Below are 25,201 nucleotides of genomic sequence, written 5' to 3'. Positions count from 1 at the left end.
CCACAGAGAAAATTGCGGCCTCTGTGGAAAAAGCAGTTGCTGCTGGCATGGCCAGCATTAAAAAAGAGTTAGATGCACATTCCCATAGGATTGCTGAGGTGGAATCTCACCTTTCCAATGTGGAAGATGAACTGTATCAATTCCAGGGCACAGAACAATCCCAATCCCTTGGTTGCCTATTTCCCCACTGTGGGCCGTGACCCAAGCTACTTTGGTTGATAGGTCTTTTCCATGGATTATATTGTACCTTCTCCTATCCCCGGAGTCCTAGCTTGGGGAGCCGCGCTCCATAGTGTACACATGCGGAAAAAAGAGAAGTTCATGCATTTTTATTGTTATGTTTCTTGTTATGTTTGTTTTTGGTTGCATCCAGTTTTCCTGCTTATCCCTTCCCCCACCCACCTTTCTTTGGGGTCGTGCCTGTGTTATCGATACTCTGCCTCTTTCGTCTACATTCTGACATCCGCGGGTCACATCCTGTTGGGCGTCCGTCGGTCTCACCCAGGGTACTGGTAGGCAATACACGTATTCTTCTTGTCATAGATCTACATTTTTCACTTCATGACAGTAGTGACGTGGAATGTTAAGGGTCTTCGATCCCCGGCTAAGAGGATGAAAGTCTTGCGTCATCTTAAGCGTCTCCGCACGGACATCGCTCTTATCCAGGAATCATGGGTAGGAAAAGTCAATGGCTCGGCGGCATCCGGCCACAAGGCTGGGGTGCTTATTCTGTTCCACAAACGCCTCCCAGTGGAAATCCTTTCCACGGACGCGGACTCAGATGGTCGTTACTTTTTTGCTCATTTGCGTCTCCACAATAAATAATTTGGTATATCTAACGTATATGCCCCTAATGTATTTGACCAGTCCTTTTACGCGGCGATATCGGCGCGCATCCTGACCCTTCCTAATGTCCCCCGCCTTGTTGGCGGCTTTTAATGCCGTGATGGATCCCGTTCTGGACAAATCTTTCTCCGGTGCTGCGTCGCATCTCCGTGCTCCCGATGGCCCGACACCCCTGGCATCGGTAATTGACTCTCTCTCGATGACTGATGCATGGCAACATTCTCATCCTACGGATCGGGAATACTCCTTCTACTCCCCTCCCCACAAAATCCTTACGAGAATAGACTATCTCTTTTGCACTGACTCGCTTCTCCCCCTTTTACATGAAATAGCAGTCTCGGATCACTCCCCAGTCTCCGTCTCCCTGGAATTATCTGAGTCCCCGGCTACCCCCCTTATTTGGAGATTTCCCTCCTACCTCAAAAACAATGCAGACTTTATATCTCACTTAGAACGCGCGTGGGAGGAATACTCAGCGTCTAATTCACAACACTGCACTTCCCCACACCTTTTCTGGGAAGCGGACAAGGCCTTCTTGAGAGGCTGCATCATATCATACGCGACGGCTTTCAAACGTCACGCTAACGGCGGGTATAAAAATGCCAGCGAACGTTTGTGGGTGGCACAGCGGACACTTATTCAGACGGATACCCCTGCTGCTCGTGCATCTTGGTTGGAAGCCAAACAGAATTTCGACACTTGGGCTGACAAGCTAGAAAGCATTCACAAGGCACACCTCTCTGTAACTTTGCACAAGTTCGGCAATAAGGCGGACAAGCTCTTGGCGAGATTGTGCAAAGGCCCAATATCCGCCACACACATCGGATCGCTGCGTGATAGCGTGGGGTCGGTTGACTCCACCCCCCAAGGGATCCAGAGCATTATGCGGGCTTTCTATTCCTCTTTATATGAACCTGACGAGGTAGACAGCTCTGTGGCTGACATTTTTTTGTCTGGCAATGGGCTTCCCACAATCACTAAAGAGTCCCTTGATGTGCTATACGCCCCTATTTCCCCAGAGGAAGTACTACAGACGATCAAACAACTAGCTTTGAGCAAGGCCCCCGGCCCCGATGGTCTTTCTGGAGACTTCTACAAATCCATCGCACCTAGTATAGATCCTACACTGGTTGATGTCTACTTCCCTATCTGGAACGGCCTCCCGACGGGTAACCAAGCAATTATCAAAATATTAGCCAAAAAAAGGAAGGACCCCTTGGAACCGAGCTCGTACCGTCCTATTTCATTGTTAAATCTAGACGTAAAAATCCTCTCAAAAATAACGGCCTCCCGTCTAGCCACTATCATGCCTCACCTCATTCATCCGGCTCAATCGGGATTTACTAAGGGTCGTTCAGCCACTACCAATATCAGGAAAGTGCTTTTGGCACTGGACCAGGCTCGCATACACCCTGACCGGGACATGGCTATAGTTACACTTGATGCCGAGAAGGCTTTTGATAATGTGAACTTTGACTGGCTCCGCAGAGTCTTGTCAGCCATGGGCTTCCAAGGCCCTTTTGTTAACCTCATAAACTCTATGTATGCTTCCCCGACTGCTAGATTGTGTGTGGGGGGATCCCTTACTGCTGACTTCTGTCTACACCCCTCCTGTTCAACTTAGCAATTGAACCCCTCTCCCGCTATCTACTAACGAAAGCCCCCCTCCATGGGATAGGCGTTATGATGTCCTACTGTTTACTTCCAACCCCTCCGCCGATATACCAGCGATCGTCTCCACCTTTGACAGCTTTAAACGATGTTAAGGTCTGAAGATTAATTATTCCTAAAGTGAAATACTCCCTTTGGGGGGAAACATGACCCGCTCCTGGGAAAAGGACTCCCCGTTTATGATCGTGTCTAAACATATTACATACCTAGGTATTTAAATAGGGAGGACCCGTCCTCTATTTATACGTTGAATTATCCCCCTTTTATCTCCAAAATTATGAGAGAACTGGATAATTGGATGGAACTGCCGCTGTCGCTTCTGGGGAGATGCCACCTGATTAAAATGGTTAGCCTCGCTAGTTTATTGTACCTTCTTCAGACTCTCCCCCTGCTGATTAGGCATTAAGATATTAATCGTGCCTTTTCCCGTTTCCTTTGGCGGGGGAAGAGGCCCCGAATTTCTACAAAAAAATTAACTCTCCCCAGGCGCGATGCGGGTATTAATTTCCCTAGCCTGAGACTGTATAACTTGTCATGTCTATTGAGAGTGGCCTTGGACTGGATATCTCGAACCTCACACTTCCAGTTACGAGCTGGAGTCCCAGATGTCCAGCCCTTTCTCCCTGTCGGCTCTCCTGCATATCAAATGGGCCCAAATGCGCCCTGAGCTCCGTCACAACTTACTCCTTAGGGATACAGCTATTGCGTGGAGGGAAGTGCGCAAACTCCTGAAGCTACCTCTTTATTTTTCCAAATTTCTCCCGATCCGTGGAAACCCTTACTTTCCCCCAGGCCTCGATCTCGCAATTTACCAGATCTGGGAACGGAAGGGTCTGGTAAATTTTGCGCACCTGTGCGATCTGCAGACTGGCATCCCCTATCCCCAACTCACCATTATGGCCAAATATGACCTCCAGGGACCTGACTCCTTCTATTTGGCCCAATGCCAACACTTCCTTGCCACTGCAACTGGTAAACCTGAAGAGAGGTTCCCTGGTAAAGACACCTTACCCAACATGATCAGTGGTGTCCGTACCACTCTTGGACTCACCCCCAATGCCACTTGGAAAGAGACTCAGATAAAAATCTTCCACCGAGCACATATCCCATTCCTCTCTGATAAAACGGTTCCTGATGCTCACAAATGTCCTCTATGTACTGCTGAGAGGCCTTCCCTTTGCCACAAGTTCTGGTCCTGCCCCTCCATTTCTCTGTTCTGGGATCAAGTCTTGTCTTTCATCAAGGATGTGACACACCTCCTGGTACCTAAAGACCCTCTACTGCTTTTGTTCGGATATTGGGACAAGCGCCTACAAAAATGGTCAGGCACCTCTGCCATGATACATCGTCTGTGGATCCTTACCTGCCTCCTCATAGCCAGACGGGCAATCCTTGCAAATTGGATTTTCATGACCCCTCCTTCAGTCTCCCGGGTGAGATCAAAGCTTTCCACACTTCTTTCCATTGACTGCCTCAACACGGACGTCACAGCCCCCTCTTCACGAAAATCATTTCTTCACAAATGGACCACCTACCTCACCTTTACCTCACAGGTCTCAGACCCGTCTATGGACGATTTCACATTTATTTTTCGAGATCCATTCAAGAACGCTCCCTTAATGACCCACACCCTTTCCTAGGTCATCGAGTTCTGACCCTGCATCCCCCCTCCCCCCCTGCTTTGCCCGTCCCCAGTTCGGTTTGCCCCCCACAAGAGTGAAAATGTTTGTACAATGATTGTATGTACTTGCTCTGACATTGTAATTTGTCTGTTATGCCTAAAAATTTTAAATAATAAAAAAAAAAAAAAAGGAGGAGGAACAAGGGTTGAAAAATAATTTCCCTTTTACTTGGGTAAAATCAAAATGAAAGTACTTGGGGATAGATTTCCTGTAATAAAAAAAATCTTTATCAAACTAATTGCCTATCCCTATTGATTGAGCTAAAAAACAATATTAGAAAAAATGCAATCCATTGTATAGCTTGGATTGGAAGGGTTAATATGGTTAAGATATTCTTGTTACCTAAAATCTTGTATATATTTCAAATGTTACCAATCAATGTCCCTACTGCATTTTTTAGGACTATTAAAACAATGTTATCAAGATACATTTGGCAAGGGAAGAAACCCAGGGTGCAGTATGCAGTCCTCACTAGAAATAAATCACAAGGAGGGTGGTCAGTACCAGACATAGAAAGATATTATAGAGCGGTAATAATTTCACGTATGATAGAATGGACAAAGGTGAATTCAGGGAAAAAATGGTTAGAAATTGAAAATACACAGAATAACACTCAATTAGATAAAACATAATGGATTCCACCAAAGTATAGAGATACACAGCAAGAAATACCTGAAATCACAAAAGTAATTTATAAAATTTGGGATTGCGTCACAAAACAGTTCAAATAGGAATATAATTCCCCTTTGATCCCACTAAATGGCACAAATTATTTTTAACTGGGAAAGGATAAATATCATAATAAGGCAATACACTGTTAAAAGAATTTGTTTATAAGGGTAAAATGATGACATATCACAATTTAAATGTAGGTGAAAATACTATGAAACTTAATGAATGGAGGTATCTTCAACTGAGACATTTTGTGAATTCATTACCACAAACAATTAGATTGGAGAAAAAGTTGAATATAGTAGAAAAATTATGTAACTCGACTAAAAAGCTTAAACATGGTAAATCCCAAATATATAGAATGTTAACGGAATGCCTCCGCAAGGAGATACCTCCTTCTATCACAAAATGGGAAAAGGAAATAGGAGTATCACTGTCAAATCACAAATTAAAAATGGTATTGAGAGCCGCATACTGCTCCCCTCTGGATATTGGTACCATAGAATTAAATTATAAATGTTTATCTAGATGGTATATAACTCCAGCAATAGCACATAAATACCAATCGGAAAAAACAGACCGATGTTGGAGAGGATGTGGGGATAAGGGGACATTGTTTCACATTTAGTAGGACTGTCCCAAAATTAGAGATTACTGGTTGAAAGTTAGACATAAGATCATTGAAATGACGGGAATTGAGGTCCCAGATGACCCCTGGTAGTGTCTATTTCATAGCACAAAAATGCAGTTTAAACAATATCAAACTTCCTTAGTCCCAACATTATTAAATGCAGCTAAAGGTGCCATCCCAAGTAAATGGTTAGAGGTAAAGAGTCCTACTCTAAAGGAATGGTGCAATAGAGTGGACTACATGTATAATATGGAGTATTTGGAAAGTAGGGAAGAAGAACAACCTAAATATATGTTGTAAAAATGGGGAAAATGGAAAGACTTTAAAAAAATCTGATAAATACGTGTAAATGTTGATGGGAGATATATAATAATAATTATTAGAACTTGGTAATATGTGAGCGTATAGAGAGACAACATCGAAATTGAAAATTTATGTGTAGATTACTGGGAGGGGGTGGGCTTGGGTTGGATAGGGAGGAGCGGGCTGGAGGGTTTCTGGGGAATTATTTATACTGGTATTTTTTTGTGAGATATATGTTTATGTCTTCTAGGCTTTGTTGTTAACAGTATTTTGGAAAACTAATAAAATATTTATAAAAAAAAAAGTCTTTTAGGAAAAAATAAAATAAAATGAATCACAAAATTAAGTTTTAAGACATGAAAATTTTTGGGGCCTCACTTGCTCTTTTATGTTGTCAACTTCTCCGGGACATTTCTGTGTTACATCTTTCTTAGTGAACGTCATGAATTAGCACTGCTGTTGCAGGACAATACTTTATTACGTCTTGCTCTTTGACTTTTGACTCGCGGATTGCTTCAGGAATAGGTCAGTGCTTATTGGCAGGCTGGATAACATCACAATGGTTCAGTACCTAGGAAATACATTTTACCTAAACTCTAGCTAATTTATTTACAAAATTTAAATAAATGATTTTAAGTCGATTGAACATGCAACATTGCAAAAGTTAGTTTACTTATTTTGCAAGCAGCAGATGGAGCTCCATGCTCCCTAGCACATAATGTACAGGTTCCTTTGGGCCATCAGGTAGAGCTTTGTCTCAGATCAGATTGAGGATATGTTTTTTTAGTTTATACTTACTAAGATTTCTTTTGGTTTTTGTGGTTCACTTTCTGAGGAAGATGGCCACCTAAAAGATGTCCAAGAAGATTACAATTACAGTCCAGAAATCAGTGAATGACCTCCCAAATAAATGTTACCATTCCTGCTGTGCCCCAGGATACAGGTTTATCTCATTAGTCAACTTATGAGATTACTTTAGGCTTTTGTATTTCAATTACTAAAGAGGATAGCCACAAAAGTTCCACAAAACCCAGTACTAACAGTCCAGCAGTTAGATCATATTACTCTTATGCCCCAGGTAACAGTTTAATATTGTTTTAGCAGTCAGTTAATATGATTAATTTAGCTTTTTTGTTTCACCTACATAGAAAAGATCAGAAGACAGAAGATAATGCCCCTCCAGGTGAGCACATCAATCAGATTGCTTGCTCCACGATGGGTGCTAGCCTGGGCTTGCCTCCGAGAAACAGGGTCAAAAAAGGAAGTGGCTGCACACCAAATTTGAGTCAGAGTCCATTTAATTGCAAAATCCAAATGACACACACCAGACAACAGAAGTGACAGCAGGTGTGTCATTAGGAGTTTTGACCTTACATAGAAAAGATGACTTTCATGTGCAGCACCACCTGGTTCCTCCTTCCTGTATGCCAACCAAACTCAGCCAGCTAGTTCAGCAGCACATTCTACTGCAGCTCTCTGCCAGGCTGCTTTTATTTGGACTGTGGAGGGTGCTGGTAGAAAAAGGTGGTCAGGTGGCCCAATATGGCACTTTTTCCTCACATGTACATTGTTGCCTAGTAATGCAGATGCATGTGCACCAGAAGATGTAGGTTGGGTCCCAGATGGCAGCTGTCAATCATGTTGTGACTAACAAAAGTTGTTATTGAAAATTGACAGGAATGACATGGCTGGGGACCCTGGGAGTGGCAGAGATAGACAGGTATGGCATTGACAGGTAGTGATGGATGGACATCGGCCGGGGCGGTTAGCGAACGTTAGCCGCAAACTTTCTCAAATGTCAGCGAACCGCAAGTTTGCGGTGGGCCCCATTGACTTTAATGGGAGGCGAACTTTAAAAACCTTTAGGTCATATTTGCAGCCACAAAAGACTTACTAGCTGTGCACAAATAGCCCCACCACATGGACAATGTCATAACAGAAGTATTGCAATTGGAAAAGTTGCCCTTAAAAATGTTTTTATTTTACAGCAAAAAAAAAAATATTTTTTTTCGTAAATCAGCAAGAACTGAGAGCAGCCAGTAAATACATATCAAATACATATAGGGTCCATTCACACATATGTAAAATGGGTCCGCATCCATTCCACAATTTGGCAGAACGTTTACAGACCCATTGATTTTCAATTCCAGTCTGAAAAATTAGGCATTCACAGGACAAAGTAGTAAGTGTCCGCAATTCCAGGCCCCAAAAATTAGCCCACATGCGTTTACCTGACAGCTAAGAATGTTGTATTCTGTGGCTGAAGGTACATTAGGGATTCACAGGATAAATAAGTAAGTGTTGGCCATGAAAGGCCCCAAAAATTAGCCCACGTGGGTTAACCTGACAGCTAAGAACGTTGTATTCTGTGACTGAAGGTACATTAGGCATTCAGAGGATACAGAAGTAAGTGTTGGCCAGTATTGGCCCCAAAAATTAGCCCACATGGGTTTACCTGACAGCTAAGAACGTTGTATTCTGTGGCTGAAGGTACATTAGGCATTCACAGGATACAGAAGTAAGTGTCGGCCATAAAAGGCCCCAAAAATTAGCCCATATGGGTTTACCTGACAGCTAAGAATGTTGTATTCTGTGGCTGAAGGTACATTAGGCATTCACAGGATACAGAAGTAAGTGTCGGCCATAAAAGGACCCAACAATTAGCCCACATGGGTTTACCTGACAGCTAAGAACGTTGTATTTTGTGGCTGAAGGTACATTAGGCATTCACAGGATACAGAAGTAAGTGTCAGCCATAAAAGGCCCCAAAAATTAGTCCACATGGGTTTGCCTGACAGCTAAGAACGCTGCATTCTGTGACTGGAGCTACATTAGGCATGGACAGAAAAAATAATTGTCGGCCATGAAAGGCCCCGAAATTAGGCATTCAATTGACATGAAATGCCTTTTATGCCGCTGAATTTACCGAAGACAAGGACCATGAATTGTTGTGGGTGGATGGCGGTCTGGCGCATATTTGTGGCCTGGCATGAGGAATTTCAATGAAACATGGTCTACTGGTCACATGTGTTGAATTCCTGAGAGATCCATGCCTCATTAATTTTTATAAATGTTGGGTTGTCAACACTGTAATGAGCTAGACGAGTGCGCTTATCGGTCACAATCCCCCTTTCGGACAGGACACTGGACGGGGGGCAAGCCTACAGTTCCATTGCAAATTGTGCAAGCTCTGGCCAGAGGTCAAGCCTGCCCACCAAGTAGTCCAGGGGTTCATCACTGCTCAGAGCGTCCACATCGGCCGTTAACCCGATGTAGTCGGACACCTGTCAGTCTAGGCGTTCCCTGATGCTGGATCCAGAGTACAGCTGTCGATGGGTCGGCTGAAAGAAGGATGTCATATCTGAAGTGACCCACACATCTTCAAACCGCCCTCTTCTTGCAGGCGCTGTTGGATTGCTACCCGCAACTGTCTCTCTGTGACTGGAAATTCCTCTGCCAGCACACGCAAAAGCAGAATGCAGCATTTCTCGCAGCAAGGCCTGGAAGTGCTGCATTCTGACCGCCCTCTGTGATGGTGGTAAAATTTCCGCCATTTTTTGTTTGTACCGGGGGTCTAAGTACGTTGCCACCCAGTACTGGTCCTTGCCCTTTATGCTTTTTATACGGGGTCCCCCTTAAAACACTGGAGCATGAAGGCCCCCATTCGCACTAAACTGGACACAGTGTAGTGGCCTGGCTCCAGCTCATCATCCAGGATAATCTCGTCCTCGTTCTCCTCCCCCCATCCACGGACAACACCAGGGAGGGACCCCAGACAGGTTTAAAACATGCTCTTCTTGCTCCTCCTCATCCTCCCCTGCACCATCCTCCTCTGACTCCTCTTCAGACTCCTGTTGTTGACTTGTCTCAGATGGAGTAGCACCCCCTGGGAATTCATCCAACATTGCGACTTCCTCAACTTCCTGCTCCTGCTCCTCGATGATCAATGACACGATGCAATGCACACTCCAGAAAGAAGGGGTAAGGTACGATGTCACTGATGGCGCCCTGGCCGTGACTAACCAGTTTGGTGATCTCATCAAATGGCCGCAGAAGTCTGCATGCGTCGCGCATGAGCAGCCACTGGCGAGGTGAAAAAAACCCAAGCTCCCCAGAACCTGTCCTGCCACAGAGTTCGTACAGGTAGTCGTTAACTGCACATTTCTGCTGGAGCAGCCTATCAAGCATATGCAACGTTGAGTTCCATCGCGTCGGGCAGTCACAAATAAGATGCCTGACGGGCAGGTTGTGTCGCAGCTGAATGTCAGCAAGGCGAGCCATGGCTGTGTAAGATCTTCTGAAATGGCCCGAGATGTTCCTGGCCTGCCGCAAGATGTCCTGGACCCAGGGTATTTGGCAACGAATCACTGCAAAACCAAGTTCAGAACGTGTGCCATGCACGGCACATGTGTAATTTTTCCCTGTTTCAGCGCGCTCAGCAGATTGGCACCGTTGTCACACACCACTTTACCAACTGTCAAATTGAGCGGCGTCAGCCACTGATCTGCCTGTGAACGCAAAGCTGAAAGGAGTGCAGGACCAGTGTGGCTCTTGGCTTCCAGGCACAACAGACGCAGCACAGCATGGCAACGTCTCACCTGGCATGTGGAATAGGTTCTGGGGATCTTGGGCGGCGCAGCGGAAGAGACGGTAGCAGCGGAAAAGGAGGAGTCAGCCGAGGAGGAGAGGAAGGATGGAGTAGGAGGAGGAGAAGAAGAGGCAGGCCTGCATGCAATCCGTGGCGGTAAAACCAAATCTACAGGGGGTGCCACGGTTTACATGCTTGACGGCCCTCAAAGGGTTCACCCAGTGGGCAGTAAAAGTTATATACGTGTTTACTAGACCATGTGTCTGTGTTCAGATGTATCTTGGCACCGACACTGTGTGCCAGAGATACATTCACTTGCCTCTGAACATGGCCATACAGCTCTGGAATGCCCTTCTGCGAGAAATATTTCCTGCCTGGGCCCTTTCATTGTGGTGTTCCAATGGCCACAAATTTAGGAAAGGCCTCCAAGTCCACCAGTTGATATGGCAGTAGTTGGCGGGCTATCAAGTTCGGACAAGCCAGCAGTCAAACGTTGGGTAAGAGGGTTATCCGGCGTCAACATTTTTTTACGCTCCAACATTTGGGCCAGGGAAGCCTGCCTTTTTCCAGAACAACGTGAGGACGGCATGATGGAAGGTGGAGTGGAGGACAATTGTGAGGAGAGAGGAGAAGGAGAAGAGGCTGGACAGTGAGAGCCTGGAGTGTGGCTTTGTGGGTTCTGAAGGCGTTGCTCCCACTGGGCTCGGTGATGGGAGTTCAGGTGCCTTCTTAAGGCGGTCATTCCTAGGTGAGTGTTGGGCTTACCGCGACTTATACGTTGACTGCAAAGGCTGCAGATGGCAACACTGTTGTCAGCAGCGGACACATTAAAAAAAGCCCCCACTGTGGAGCCATGTGCCGGCGTCCTGGGAGTACCAGTTGGGACTGTACATGGTTGATGGCTCGCTCCTGATACATTGGCAGTCTGCTTTGTCCCTCCTGTGCAATGCAAATTCTGCCTGCTTCTCCTCCCTATCTGCTGGTCCGTCTCTCCCTTTGAACTCCTCTCCTCTTCCTCTCTTGTGGCCACCCATGTGATGTCCATAGACACATCATCATCCATATCACCTTCCCCACCACTAACATTCGAGATCTCGGAGTAGGCAGCAACAGCAGGGACCAACCTCCTTGGGCTGATCTGGGTACTGTCATCAGACTGCTGAGTGGCGGCTGTTGCTACCTCCTCTTCCTCATCCGATGCCAACAATGGCTGCGCATCACAAATGTCTTGTGATGGATCGGAAAATAATTCCAGTGACTCAAGCGGAGGGTATATGGTGGTGGTGGTGTCTTTGGGGGTGCACACAGCAGAGAGTGAAGAGGGTGCAGATCGAGAGGATGAGGAGGGTGCAGAAGAGGAAGGCTGAGTGAGCCACTCAACCAAGTCTGGTGCGAGGTAATCGAACGCACCTTCTGAAACTTGACACTTTAGCTCCGGCCTACTGCTCCTGCCCTACCCCTACCACGCCTGCGTAAGGGCCTGCCTCTTCCTCTGCCTGTAATTTTTTAAATTACCCTGTGACAAAAATCTCTAGAGAAGCGCAGTATATGTGGAAAAAGGTATATAACACCCCCGCTTCAATCTGTGGTATTGGGGGGCAACTGGTTTATCACACCAGTTCTACAAAAAATTGGCCAGTAACTGTTGTCACTGTGTGTAGCACAGTTAATGCAGAAAAAGAGGCCAAATTTTTGCAGGACTAAAATACACTGTTATAAAAGTATACTGTTAAATAACAGTATACTTCATATGTGGTATTGGGGGACCACTTGTCTATCACACCAGTTATAATACTTTTTTAAAAGTGCTTTTGTTTGTAGTATTGCTGCAGAAACGCTCAACACACCAGTCACAATGCTGCATGGTGCACAATACAAATCCACTATAATATGCTTTCTATATTAGAAAGTATATTATAAGTTTATTACACCCCTATATAGTGCACTGCACACCAAAGAATAGTACACCTATACCAAATACCAGTCCTTAAAAGGACTTTTGTGGACCTTAACAGAGCGATTTGTGTCCCTGACGATCTGTCCCTGGTGCACACACAAACCTCTCCCTACACTGACAAAAGAGACAGTACACCTATACCAAATACCAGCCCTTAAAAAGGACTTTTGTGGACCTTAACAGAGCGATCTGTGTCACTGACAATCTGTCCCTAGTGCACACAGCAAACCTCTCCCTACACTGACAAAAGAGATAGTACACCTATACCAAATAACAGCCCTTAAAAGGACTTTTGTGGACCTTAACAGAGCGATCTGTGTCACTGACAACCTCTCCCTACACTGACAAAAAGCAGAATGTGAAATGGCCGCCAGGTCAGGTCTATTTACAGTATAAGGTAGGGGGTATGTCCATGTGCTGAAATGTTTCAATTGGCTGTCCCATTCCACCTGATGGCTGTGTCATGGGTCAAAGTTCTCCCCAATGCAAACTAATATGGCCACCGCGAACAACGCCATATGTTCGCAATATCGGTGGGCTGCGAACGAGAAAAGTTTGCCGCAGACCAACCGCCGGGCCAACCGCAAGGCTATCCCTATTGACAGGTACACAACAGACATAAATAAATCATTAGCGGCCTAAGTACTTGTATACATTTTTTCAGGCTGGGTTCACACAAATGATTTTCCTACATCCAATGTACATGACAGGTGAGTGTGACTGGCTCTCAATGGAGCTGGTTCACACTGGTCTAGGGCAGCCACGTTCCACATTTAGAAAGGGCCTGTGCATCTTCTGGTCTGATTCAGGTGCAAATTCAGTCAAAAATTTGGATCTGATTCACACCTGAACCGGTGAACAGGGGCTCACCAAACCCCAGGCATAAAGCTGCGGCCACATATGTGTGAAGCCAGCCTAAGAAACAAATTCTGGGCCCACCTAAAGATTCTCTGGTTCTTGGGTGGGCTAGCCTGCACCTGTTTGTAGGCCATCTCTTTTTAAAGTAATGGAGTACCTGATTATTCCTCATGGCATAAAAACTTTATTTAGCTCTCTTACACCTTTTCTTAGCAGTAACACAGGAAACAGCACTTGTTTCCAGGTCCACACTCAAGATAATGTACCCATCCTAACATGCATTTACCCAGTTAATGGCAAATATTTTGCTATTCTTAGGACTCTTTTCACGTCTGACTGGTTTTCAAGTGGTCTCATTTGAGAGTTTGCTGCAATTTTATCTTAAAGTGGTTGTATACCCTTACATATACCAAATGAAGTGACTGGTCTGAGGTAATACAGAGATGAAAAAAACCATATCCTACATACGTTATACCTGTTTATCTGCAGTCTTCTCTTCTCTACATCAATTTAAAGTGCTGAATTTTAAAGCTTTTCTGAGAGCACAGAAGAAAAGGGTGGAGAGCTGAAGTCGCACTCTGCAGAGCTCAGTAAGGAGAGCTCTGACAGCTGATTGGAGGGAAGGGACCCACCCCCCTCTACACAGCACACAGGAACAGAGCTGGTGCTGTCAATCAGCTGAACGTCCCTACCCTTTCACCATCTTTCTCTTGGTGTCGAGAAAACTTGTCAGAAGTGATTCATGCTGATAGCAGAGGAATGAATTAGCAGACAAAAGTGACACTGAGTGCTCTTAATTGAGACTAATACACACTATAGAGCCTGGGTCGGCAACCTGTTGATTGCGATCTACTAGTCCACTGCGGGAAGGCGACTAGTAGATGACCCCTGCACTGCACCCTCCTGACCCCTCTGCACCACACCCTCCTGAACCCCTGCATTGCACCCTCTTACCCCCCTACACCACACCCTTCTGACCTCCCTGCAACACACCCTCCTGACCCCTCTGCACCACCCCCTCCTGACCCCCTGCATCACACCCTCCTTACCCCCCTGCACTGCACCCTCCTGATCACCTCTGCACTGCACCCTCCTGATCCCCTGCACCACACCCTCCTGATCTCTTGCACTGCACCCTCCTGATCCCCCTGCACTGCACCCTCCTGACCCCTCCCGAACCTCCAACACTGGACCCTCTTGACCCCCAGCACCGCACGCTCCTGATCCCCCTGCACCGCACCCTACTAACCCCCTGCACCGCACCCTCCTGACCCCCCTGAACCGCACCCTCCAGACCCTACTGCACTGCACCCTCCTGACCCTACTGCACTGCACCCTCCTAACCCTTTGCATCACAACCCCCTGATCCCCTGAACCATGTCTTCCTGACTCCCCTGCACTGTACCCTCTTGACCCCCCTTGCACTGCACCCTCCTGACCCCCTGCACTGCACCCTACAGATCCCCCTGCACTGCACCCTCCTGAACCCCTGCACTGGACCCTCCTGACCCCCCCAGCACCGCACCTTCCTAATCCCCTGCACTGTACCCTCCTGACCCCCTGTACTGCACCCTCCTGGCCCCCCTGCACTGCACCCTTCTGACCCCCTGCACTGAACCCTCTTGATCCCCTGCACTGAACCCCACTCTCCTCTGTACACTTCCCTGCATACTAATGACCTCTGTACACTGCCTTACTTACTACAGACCTCTACACTGCCCTACATCCTACTGACCACTGTACACTGCCCTACATCCTACTGACCTCTGTACACTGCTCTACATACTACTGACCCCTGTTCACTGCCCTACATCCTACTGACCTCTGTACACTGCCCTACATCCTAATGACCTCGGTAAACTGCCCTACATCCTGCTGACCTCTGTACACTGCCCTAAATCCTACTTAGGCCCCTTTCACACGGCTCCGTTCCGTCGACTGAGCCATTCTGCTCAGTGGGGGATCGATCCACCGATCCCCGCTGAGCAGGTGGATGACAGCTCCGTCTCACGCTCGGTGTGCGGAGATGGAGGTGTCAGATCCCCGCTGTCCCCGATGGGGGAATCGGATGAGAATGGACCGCCTGTCCATTCTCATCCGATCCAATCCGCATGTGTGAAAGGGGCCAAACACTTATTAGAAATAAGAGCAGATAGCCAGGCTTGAAACTAGTTGAGCAAATCAGCCTGCACTACCAGATGTTCTGCTTTCTCAATAAACTCTGGCCTCAGACTTGTGGAGTGACCAATTACTCCACAGACATGAAAAATTGTGAATGAAAGTGAATACAGAGTTTCTCACTGAAGCTAAATTTTAAGGCAGACTGAGTTTATCTTTTTTAAAATTAGTTTTTTTCTTTCAAAGTTTTCTACATGTCATCTGTATTTTTTTGGGGGGGCTCGCTAGTCATTTTTAAGTTAAAGTTATGGTGTTCATTCAATGCTCAACCTTACAGTGTTTATGGAGTAGTGCAAAAATGCCAGATGTTATTTATCCTGACAAAGCAGTGGACACATGGAATTTACTTTACCAGTGACACCAGTCCTTAGCCACCTCCCATCTAGCCTATTGTTAAAAATGGCAGCAATGTTATTCTGAGAAGATGTTGTATGGGAAGCACACAGCGGTGTGCTTTTTGACCTGCTGTGTCTGTGAAGGTGGGCACAGAAAGTTGTACCAGGGCGATGTGCAGGCCCTAGTATCATGTAATCACTGTGACCAATCACAGCGATCGCATGTCAGTTGTCATTAATAGCTTTCATTCATAGCCACTGCATGCACTATTGTGATCAGTCACAGTGTTTACATGGTACAGGGGCCAATCACAGCAGCCCTGTACCATGTGATAGCTGTCGCCAATCACAGCTTTATCCAACCTTTAACCCACAAAATGTGCTTTAATATCTGTGCCACAAAAAGAGTGTAAGACGTACAAATCTCAAAACACTAATTAATGTGCATTAAGAAATACTTTACTTGAACAATAAATATCCAGGAGTTTAAAGGAGTTTCCATATAAAGGAAGCATATTTCAGTTTTTCCCCTTTCTCTCCCTGAAAATATAACAGGTAGAGTTTGGGGAACAAGCTGTTTTCCTGCTGACACATTTTCTGTATCTATTAAGCCAACAGTGTTGTGGCTCTTTTAGTGCTTGTAAATAGGTTAGGCCCAAACTTGTTTTCCTGGGTTTCATTCATAGCCACTGCATGCACTATTGTGATCAGTCACAGTGTTTACATGGTACAGGGGCCAATCACAGCAGCCCTGTACCATGTGATAGCTGTCGCCAATCACAGCTTTATCCAACCTTTAACCCACAAAATGTGCTTTAATATCTGTGCCACAAAAAGAGTGTAAGACGTACAAATCTCAAAACACTAATTAATGTGCATTAAGAAATACTTTACTTGAACAATAAATATCCAGGAGTTTAAAGGAGTTTCCATATAAAGGAAGCATATTTCAGTTTTTCCCCTTTCTCTCCCTGAAAATATAACAGGTAGAGTTTGGGGAACAAGCTGTTTTCCTGCTGACACATTTTCTGTATCTATTAAGCCAACAGTGTTGTGGCTCTTTTAGTGCTTGTAAATAGGTTAGGCCCAAACTTGTTTTCCTGGGTTCTAATCGTCCCCACAATAAGCTTATGGGATATGTAATGAGATGATTTGCTTGTCTGCTCTGGCTTATGGCAAATAGCAAAGTACACCTGATCATAAAAGATTATCAGTTTTCATTATTTTTTTAATATTTGACAGTGTAGGGTTCTTTGGATAATGGGTTCCGTATATAGAGGTTTTCTATTTAGAATACATTTTTTCTGTTGGTTGAAATAGATGGACTTCTACAGCTAGTATTCTCCACCTATTGTGTTTCACAAACAATTCTTTAGAATATGAGAGACCACTATTTCAAAGGTCAATTTGACATGTGATTATTCAATCCCACACCATAATCTATGGTGCAGTAGAATAAGAAAGACTCCAACCAATGTACTCTACAGAAATGGTGGCATACAACTGATGATGTAAATATTCCCCAAAGTATTAAACAATTGATGTTACAGATTATACAAACCAATTTATTAAAATGTATTCAAATCAATATAACAAGTATATTAAAAAACAACCAGGCAGCGAGGAATGTACAGTAAATGCACCTATACATGAAATTCTAGTTGCTCCAAACCATAAGCATGTGCATGCACACACCATATAGCATAATGATGTCAGTATCAAAAACTCAGCTCAAAATTCATTGTTGGTATGCCATCATTCCTTCTGTAATCTCTGAGTATGAGGAATGTATCGTAGAAGAGCAACTAACTGACCTCTGGGAATTAGGGTCTATCCTTCTGGTAAGACTTGATCCATATAGGGTAGTGAAGGAGGTACCTGAAGGATTCTCACTTATTCTGCTGCACTGTGAATTATGGTGTGGGATTCGAGAAGCATATATCAAACTGACCTTTGGAATGGTGGGATCTGATATTCTGGAGAGTTGTTTGTGAAACACAATTGGTGAAAAACACCAATTTTGAGTGAATGATTTTTATTTATTTATTTATTTTTTAAGTACTGCAGTTCCTATGACAATTTTCTTTTTAGGAAAAACTTGTATTGTTTTATGAGTGGTATAGCACAGACTGTGTATCTATGACAGTTAATCATTATCTGTGTCTGATGTTAACAGCATGGAGAAGCAAAATTCAACAGAGCAAAATTGATGAATGTCGGCTTTTCAGAAGCAATAAAGGAATATGATTATAATTGCTTCATATTCAGTGATGTTGACATTGTTCCAATGGATCAGAGGAATCTGTACAGGTGTTCTGAAAACCCCAGACATTTAGCAAATTCTTTGGACAAGTTTAATTTCAGGTAATTTCTTTAATTTTTTTTTTGATCTGAATGAAAAACAGATGATAATTATTTATTTTGGCACTTGCACCATTTTAGTATGTGCAGATTGCCTGTTTTCTAAGTAAAACAATAATAACGAGTTAATAACATACTGTCTTATCACTATATAGATGTTATATGGAAATTACAAACAATTTTCAAGTGGCAATGAAGGCCCAACCCTATCCAGCAGCATTTACTTACCTTTCCTTTTATTCTCCCACCATAATGTTAAGCTGCTTGGAGTGAAGAAAAGTCTTTGTAAAGTTTGTGTAAGCAATGAGTTTTAGTTTACACTGGACTATGGACTCCCCATGTGACAATGCTGATTTGCCCAGCACTGTCACTTGACTTCTCCATATCAGGAAGTACTGAGCATTTCCTTTGGCTTCCAGTGTTTAAGGGTGAAGCTGTGAAGTGAAGAAAGGCTAAGTACAATTATGTATAAAGGAAAGCACACCTAGGAATATGACCTATTGATTATTGCAACATACAATACTGTGCAAACATTTTAGGCAGTATAAAAAAATGCTGTAAATTAAGAATGCTTTCTGAAATAGCATTGTTAATAGTTTAATTCATCAGTTAACAATATAAGAAAGTACATATATGAACATAATAAAAATCCAAATTAAATCAATATTTGGTGAGACGGTCTTTACCTTCCTTGTCAAATTTGTTTATTGTTTTGAATGAATTAAAGGAGAACAATCTGAATTTAACATGGATTGAGGTACATATTCAAAGGGTAACAAAGGGTAACAAACTAATTATTTCAGTTGGAAAGAGACAAATATAAATTCAAATGCAATATCGCACTATAAAAGCATCAAATACATAGTCAAAGTCAAATGTCAAAAATGTCATAATTTAAAAGAAAGGGAAAGGTAGATTGTTGACTGTCAGTCTAGTAATTAATAAACCAGTAAAGTAAACGTACATTTCAATGGGTTTGGAGAACAACCCACAACAAGGAAAGGGTCATGAAAAAGGAGTAAGAGAATAGAAGAAGTAAAAAAAATGGAAAAAATATAGTGGGAGTAAATGTTAAATTTCATATAGGTAGTGCGGCTTCAACTGAATGAAGAGTGATTAAAGGGTAAATTAAGTATAATTACCATGGCATTATTAAAGTGTCATCAAAGTCTGGAGGTAAACAATGTTTAACCCAAGGTAACCAAAGTTTTTCAAATTAGCATATCCAATCACTCTCAATTGCTTCCATTTTAGGATGGATAAGAGCTCTATTGGTTCTGTGAATGGTTTTGGCTACAATCAGATTTTGAGTTTTCCATGCCTTAGCTATGGTTTGTTTTGTGGCTTTAAAAGAAGGCGAAATTGATTCTGTGTAATTCTGTCTGGTTTTAGATTCAAAAGAGCTATAGTAGGATTAGGTTGTATGGAATTTTCGAACATTTTAGAAGCTTAATCAAAAACTGCCTTCCAAAATTTGAGTTCCAGGATCTGAACAGCCATAAAAAATAGCTACAGGGTAATCGGGAGCGTATTTTGCAATCCCAGCAGGAACTAAATACCAATGAGGAAGCACCTTGTAATTTGTTTCCACAGCAACAACATTAGAAGAAGCAGATTTAGTAGCTAGCCATATACTGAAACATTCAGTATCATTGAATGAGCAGCTTACATCTTGTTTCCATTTAGAAACATAGGGATGGGGGCTAGTATCAAAACTAGCTAGAATTTGTTTATAAAGAATCAAAACAAGTGGGACATAATTACATATATGCTGACAACCCGACATCTGAGAAAACAGGTTGCCTAAATGAAGGTATGGTTGGAAAAAAAATGTAATCTGTAAAAAGCCGAATCATTCCGATTAAGGAAGTCCATAAGTTTCACATAGAGTAGGAAAGGAGTGTAAAGAAGTTGCGTATAAAAATTACTAAATAGATTAGCTGCACTCCACACTTTAGGAGTTAGGAATTAGGGGAAATCCAGGCAGGGTAAAAAGGCAGGGTTTTTAATAAAAGAAACAAGTGGTATATGGGGGGATTAAAGGCCGAGAATGGTTTTGACAGCCTTTACCTTCAAAACAGCATCAATTCTTTTAGGTACATTTGCACATAGTTTTTGAAAGGAGCTCAGCTGGTAGGTTGTTCAAAACATCTTGGAGAACTAACCACTGATCTTCTGTGATATAGGCTGCCTCTAATCCTTCTGTCTCTTAATTTAATCCCAGACAGGCTTGATGATGTTGAGATCAAACCTCTGTGAGGGCCAAACCATCACTTTTAGGACTCCTAGTTCTTTTTTATACTGAAGATAGTTCTTAATGACATTCAATGTGAAAAGTCCACACCCAGTATCCAGAAAAAGTCCAAAGGCGGCTAATGTATGGTATGAAACTTGTGCACTGAAATCAAGCATTAGGTGCTCCCAACTTTCCAAACCACCAAAAGTGCCAACTTCTTACCGGAAAAACCCTACTGGACACACTGTATGCTTTCACATTTTTCTCCATCTGGAATACAGACAATATCATAGAACTTACTGTATATAAAAGTGTAAAAAGAGGGGGTTAGTAGATAGTTTATTGCTCTACTATGCCTTCACATGTGTGTGTAAACCAACATAATCAAATGCATATATTCAAAAAATATCCCACATAGAATATGGAAAAAGTGGTTATAGAGTTGGTTTTAAATAGGCAGACAGACAGATTAAATATTTTCCCGTGAATTTATTATTCCATTAGGAAAAAATTGTGCAAATACAAATAAATGCCATACAAAAATACTAATCAAGACAATGATGCTGCTGTGACAATGAACAGAAGACAAGACAAAACATTTAGACACAGATAACAACAACCAACCAGTTTTCTTATGTCTATTGCCTGGGGTGGGGTGTTCACAGACACTGCTGTATGAACATCTAAATAGGGGAACACCTCTATCCCTAGTGGCAAGTCCCTTGGAAGCTCAGACAGCATGGGTGTTCAATGGAATCCATTCAATTATTAAGAAAGTCTAATGGAGCAGGGCACAGCACAGGAATTGTATTTGCAATGTATAAAGCGATTTCTGCGGGGTATATCTGCTCATTTTATGCCGTCCGTTTATCCATTGTTCCAAGTGATTGCTGGGACCCTAGTTGTGGTCAGCCATCCAAAGGGAAATCCAAGTGCAAAAACACGGCCGTGTGGTGACATCAACACGTTTCGCAGTGTAGCTTCATCTGGACGTTGGATGCCGTGCAGCTGATCCCTTTTAAATCTGTCTTTTCAGCTGTTCAGACATCGATCAATATTAATAAAACAAAAGGGGAGTCTTCATGCAAATTTGTCTTCTTTGTGCAGTTAAACAAGGGAGTTCATAATGGCAGTTCTTGAAGTTCACATTGACAGTGTTTTAGGAGGAAAAGGATCCTTTGGTTATGGTTAATACCTGGTATTCATGTCATGGGAGGTCATAGTCAGTGGAATGGAAGTAAATTTAATCATAGTTATATATAAAGCTTAGTGATTTAACTGTGGATTAATCTCCTGAAAAATACTAGGAATCAAAAAGGACACAAATAGTACATAGGAAAAAGGAGAAGAATACATGAGACGAAGGACACCGGGTCTGATCACAATTAATATTGATATAACAGATAAAGATTATATTCTAGTGAATACATCTATGAGTATCAAAAATAAAATGATTTCAAATATATTAATTTGATGTTACCATCATCTATTCAATGATATAGTAAATAAATGGAAGCAAATTAAATACATAGAAACATAGAATGTGTCGGCAGATAAGAACCATTTGGCCCATCTAGTCTGCCCAATATATCTGAATCGTATGAATAGTCCCTGGCCCTATCTTATATGAAGGATAGCCTTATGCCTATCCCATGCATGCTTAAACTCCTTCACTGTATTTGCAGCTACCACTTCTGCAGGAAGGTTATTCCATGCATCCACTACTCTCTCAGTAAAGTAATACTTCCTCATATTACTTTTAAACCTTTGCCCCTCTAATTTAAAACTGTGTCCTCTTGTGGTAGTTTTTCTTCTTTTAAATATGCTCTTCTCCTTTACCGAGTTGATTCCCTTTATGTATTTAAAAGTTTCTATCATATCCCCTCTGTCTCTTCTTTCTTCCAAGCTATACATGTTAAGGTCGTTTAACCTTTCCTGGTAAGTTTTTTCCTGCAATCCATGTACTAGTTTAGTAGCTCTTCTCTGATCTCTCTCTAGAGTATCTATATCCTTCTGGAGATATGGCCTCCAGTACTGCGCACAATACTCCAAGTGAGGTCTCACCAGTGTTCTGTACAGCGGCATAAGCACTTCTCTCTTTCTACTGCTTATACCTCTCCCTATACATCCAAGCATTCTGCTGGCATTTTGTGCTGCTCTATTACATTGTCTTCCCACCTTTAAGTTTTCTGAAATAATTACTCCTAAATCCCTTTCCTCAGAAAATGAGGTCAGGACTGTGTCAAATATTCTATATTCTGCCCTTGGGTTTTTACGCCCCAGGTGCATTATCTTGCACTTATCCACATTAAATTTCAGTTGCCAGAGTTCTAACCATTCTTCTAGTTTTCCAAAATCCTATTCCATTTGGCGTTTCCCTCCAGGAACATCAACCCTGTTACATATCTTGGTGTCATCAGCAAAAAGACAAACCTTACCATCGAGGCCTTTTGCAATATCACTTATGAAGATATTAAACAAAATTGGTCCCAGTACAGATCCCTGAGGTACCCCACTGGTAACATGACCTTGTTCTGAATGTTCTCCATTGACTACAACCCTCTGTTGTCTGTCACTCAGCCACTGCCTAATCTACTCAACAATATGGGAGTCCATGCTCAATGACTGCAGTTTATTGATAAGTCTTCTATGTGGGACAGTGTCAAAAGCCTTACTAAAATCTAGATATGCAATGTCTACTGCACCTCCACCGTCTATTATTTTAGTCACCCAGTCAAAAAAATCTATAAGATTTGTTTGACATGATCTCCCTGAAGTAAACCCATGTTGTTTTTCATCTTGCAATCCATGGGATTTAAGATGTTCCACAATCCTATCCTTTAATAGGGTTTCCATTAATTTGCCTACTATTGATGTCAGACTCACTGGTCTATAGTTGCTCGATTCCTCCCTACTACCTTTCTTGTGAATGGGCACGACATTTGCCAATTTCCAATCTTCCGGGATGACTCCTGTTACTAATGATTGGTTAAATAAATCTGTTAATGGTTTTGCCAGCTCACCACTAAGCTCTTTTAATAATTTTGGGTGTATCTCATCAGGACCCTGTGACTTATTTGTCTTCACTTTAGACAGCAATCTTAGAACGTCTTCCTCTGTAAAGACACATGCATCAAACGATTCATTAGTCATCCTTTCAAGTGGAGGTCCTTCTCCTTCTTTTTCTTCTGTAAAAACTGAACAGAAGTATTCATTAAGGCAGTCGGCTAGCCCTTTATTCTCTTCTACATACCTTCCGTCCTTTGTTTTTAATTTAGTTATTCCTTGTTTTAATTTCCTTTTTTCATTTATATATCTGAAGAATGTCTTATCCCCCTTTTTCATAGACTGAGCTAGTTTTTCTTCTGCCTGCGCTTTAGAAGTTCTTATAACTTGCTTGGCCTCTTTCTGCCTAATCTTGTAGATTTCCTTATCTTCATTGCTCTGGGATTTTTTATAATTACAAAATGCTAGCTTTTTATTTTTAATGATTTGGGCCACTTCTGCTGAGTACCACAGTGGTCTCTTCCTTTTTTTGCTTTTACTGACAAGTCTAATGCAATTTTCTGTTGCCTTCAATAATGCACCTTTTAAGTAGTACCATTTCTCCTGGACTCCATGTAATCCGTTCCAGTCTGATAAGGACTCATTTATGACTAATTTAATTTTTGAAAAGTCGGTTTTTCTAAAATCTAAAACTTTTGTTTTTGTGTGGTGTGACTCTTTCACAGTTCTTATATTAAACCACACTGACTGGTGATCACTAGATCCCAAGGTTTCGCCTACAATGACATCATATACCGAATCCCCATTTGTGAATACCAAATCCAAAATGACCTCCCCCCGGGTTGGCTCCTCAACCACTTGTTGCAGAGACAATCCCAGTAGGGAATTTAGAATATCTGTACTCCTGGTAGAACTTGCTATTTTTGTTTTCCAGTTTATATCTGGAAGATTGAAATCTCCCATAATGATAACTTCTCCTTTCATTGTCATTTTAGCTATTTCTTCAACTAGTAGATCATCTAGTTCTTTAACTTGACCAGGTGGTCTATATATCACACCTACACGAGTTACTGCATGATTAGCAAACTGCAACGTAACCCAAACTGACTCTATGTTGGCCTCACCAACTTGTATTAGGTTAGATTTAATGCTATCTTTCACATACAGGGCCACTCCTCCTCCTTTCTTGCCTTCTCTGTCTCTTCTGTATAAAGAGTACCCTGGTATGGTTTTGTCCCAGTCATTTCTTTCATTAAACCATGTCTCCGTAACAGCCACTAAATCTACATTTACATCTACATATACAAATACAGATTACTCCCTTGATTACTCATGATTTACCCCTCATTCAAACCATCTATTTTTGGTTCCACATTCAATTTGATTATTTTGTTGCTGAAGGAGAAGATGGGAAATTTTTTTATTACTGTCCAAAGAATATTTGAAGATTCATCTCAGTGTTCAATCCCTTAGGTATCAAGCAATTTAAGCTATAAATCCACCATTTCTCCTTCTGCAACAAGATGCGGGATAAAGTCACCACTTCTTGGGGACAATTTCAGCTCATAGATGCCTTTGATTTTCATGCCTTCTAACTTACCATTGTGATGTTGTGCAAAATATTTGGCCAATGGTTTATCAGGATTTTTTTCTCTTATTTCTCACATATGTTCACCTATACGGGTTTTTAATTGGCGCTTTGTTTTGCCTATATAAAATTGGTTACAAGAGCATGATATCATGTAGATGACCCTTGGGGTGGAGCAATTTATAAGGCTACAGATCTTAAATTATTTTTCTCCCATTGAATCAAAAAATGTGTCTGTCCTATCCACATATAGGCAGAGCTGACATCGTCCACAAGAAAACATTCCCTT

At 42.7% G+C, this 25,201-nt stretch overlaps 1 protein-coding gene across 1 annotated transcript in view; it reads left to right on the top strand.

Moving 5' to 3' along the window:
* LOC309553041 (beta-1,4-galactosyltransferase 1-like) overlaps positions 1-25,201 on the top strand; it is a 212,855-nt gene that overhangs the window by 140,793 nt on the left and 46,861 nt on the right. Inside the window, exon 4 of the mRNA XM_082253940.1 lies at positions 17,898-18,085. Coding sequence (XP_082110066.1) covers positions 17,898-18,085 — 188 coding nt within the window. The remainder of the gene's footprint in view (positions 1-17,897; positions 18,086-25,201) is intronic.

The sequence above is a fragment of the Pelophylax lessonae genome, assembly GCF_965119305.1.
Source record: "Pelophylax lessonae genome assembly, chromosome: 1".
Lineage (NCBI taxonomy): Eukaryota > Metazoa > Chordata > Amphibia > Anura > Ranidae > Pelophylax > Pelophylax lessonae.
Note: the sequence above shows the minus strand (reverse complement) of the source record. Positions and strands in the feature narration are given on the sequence as shown.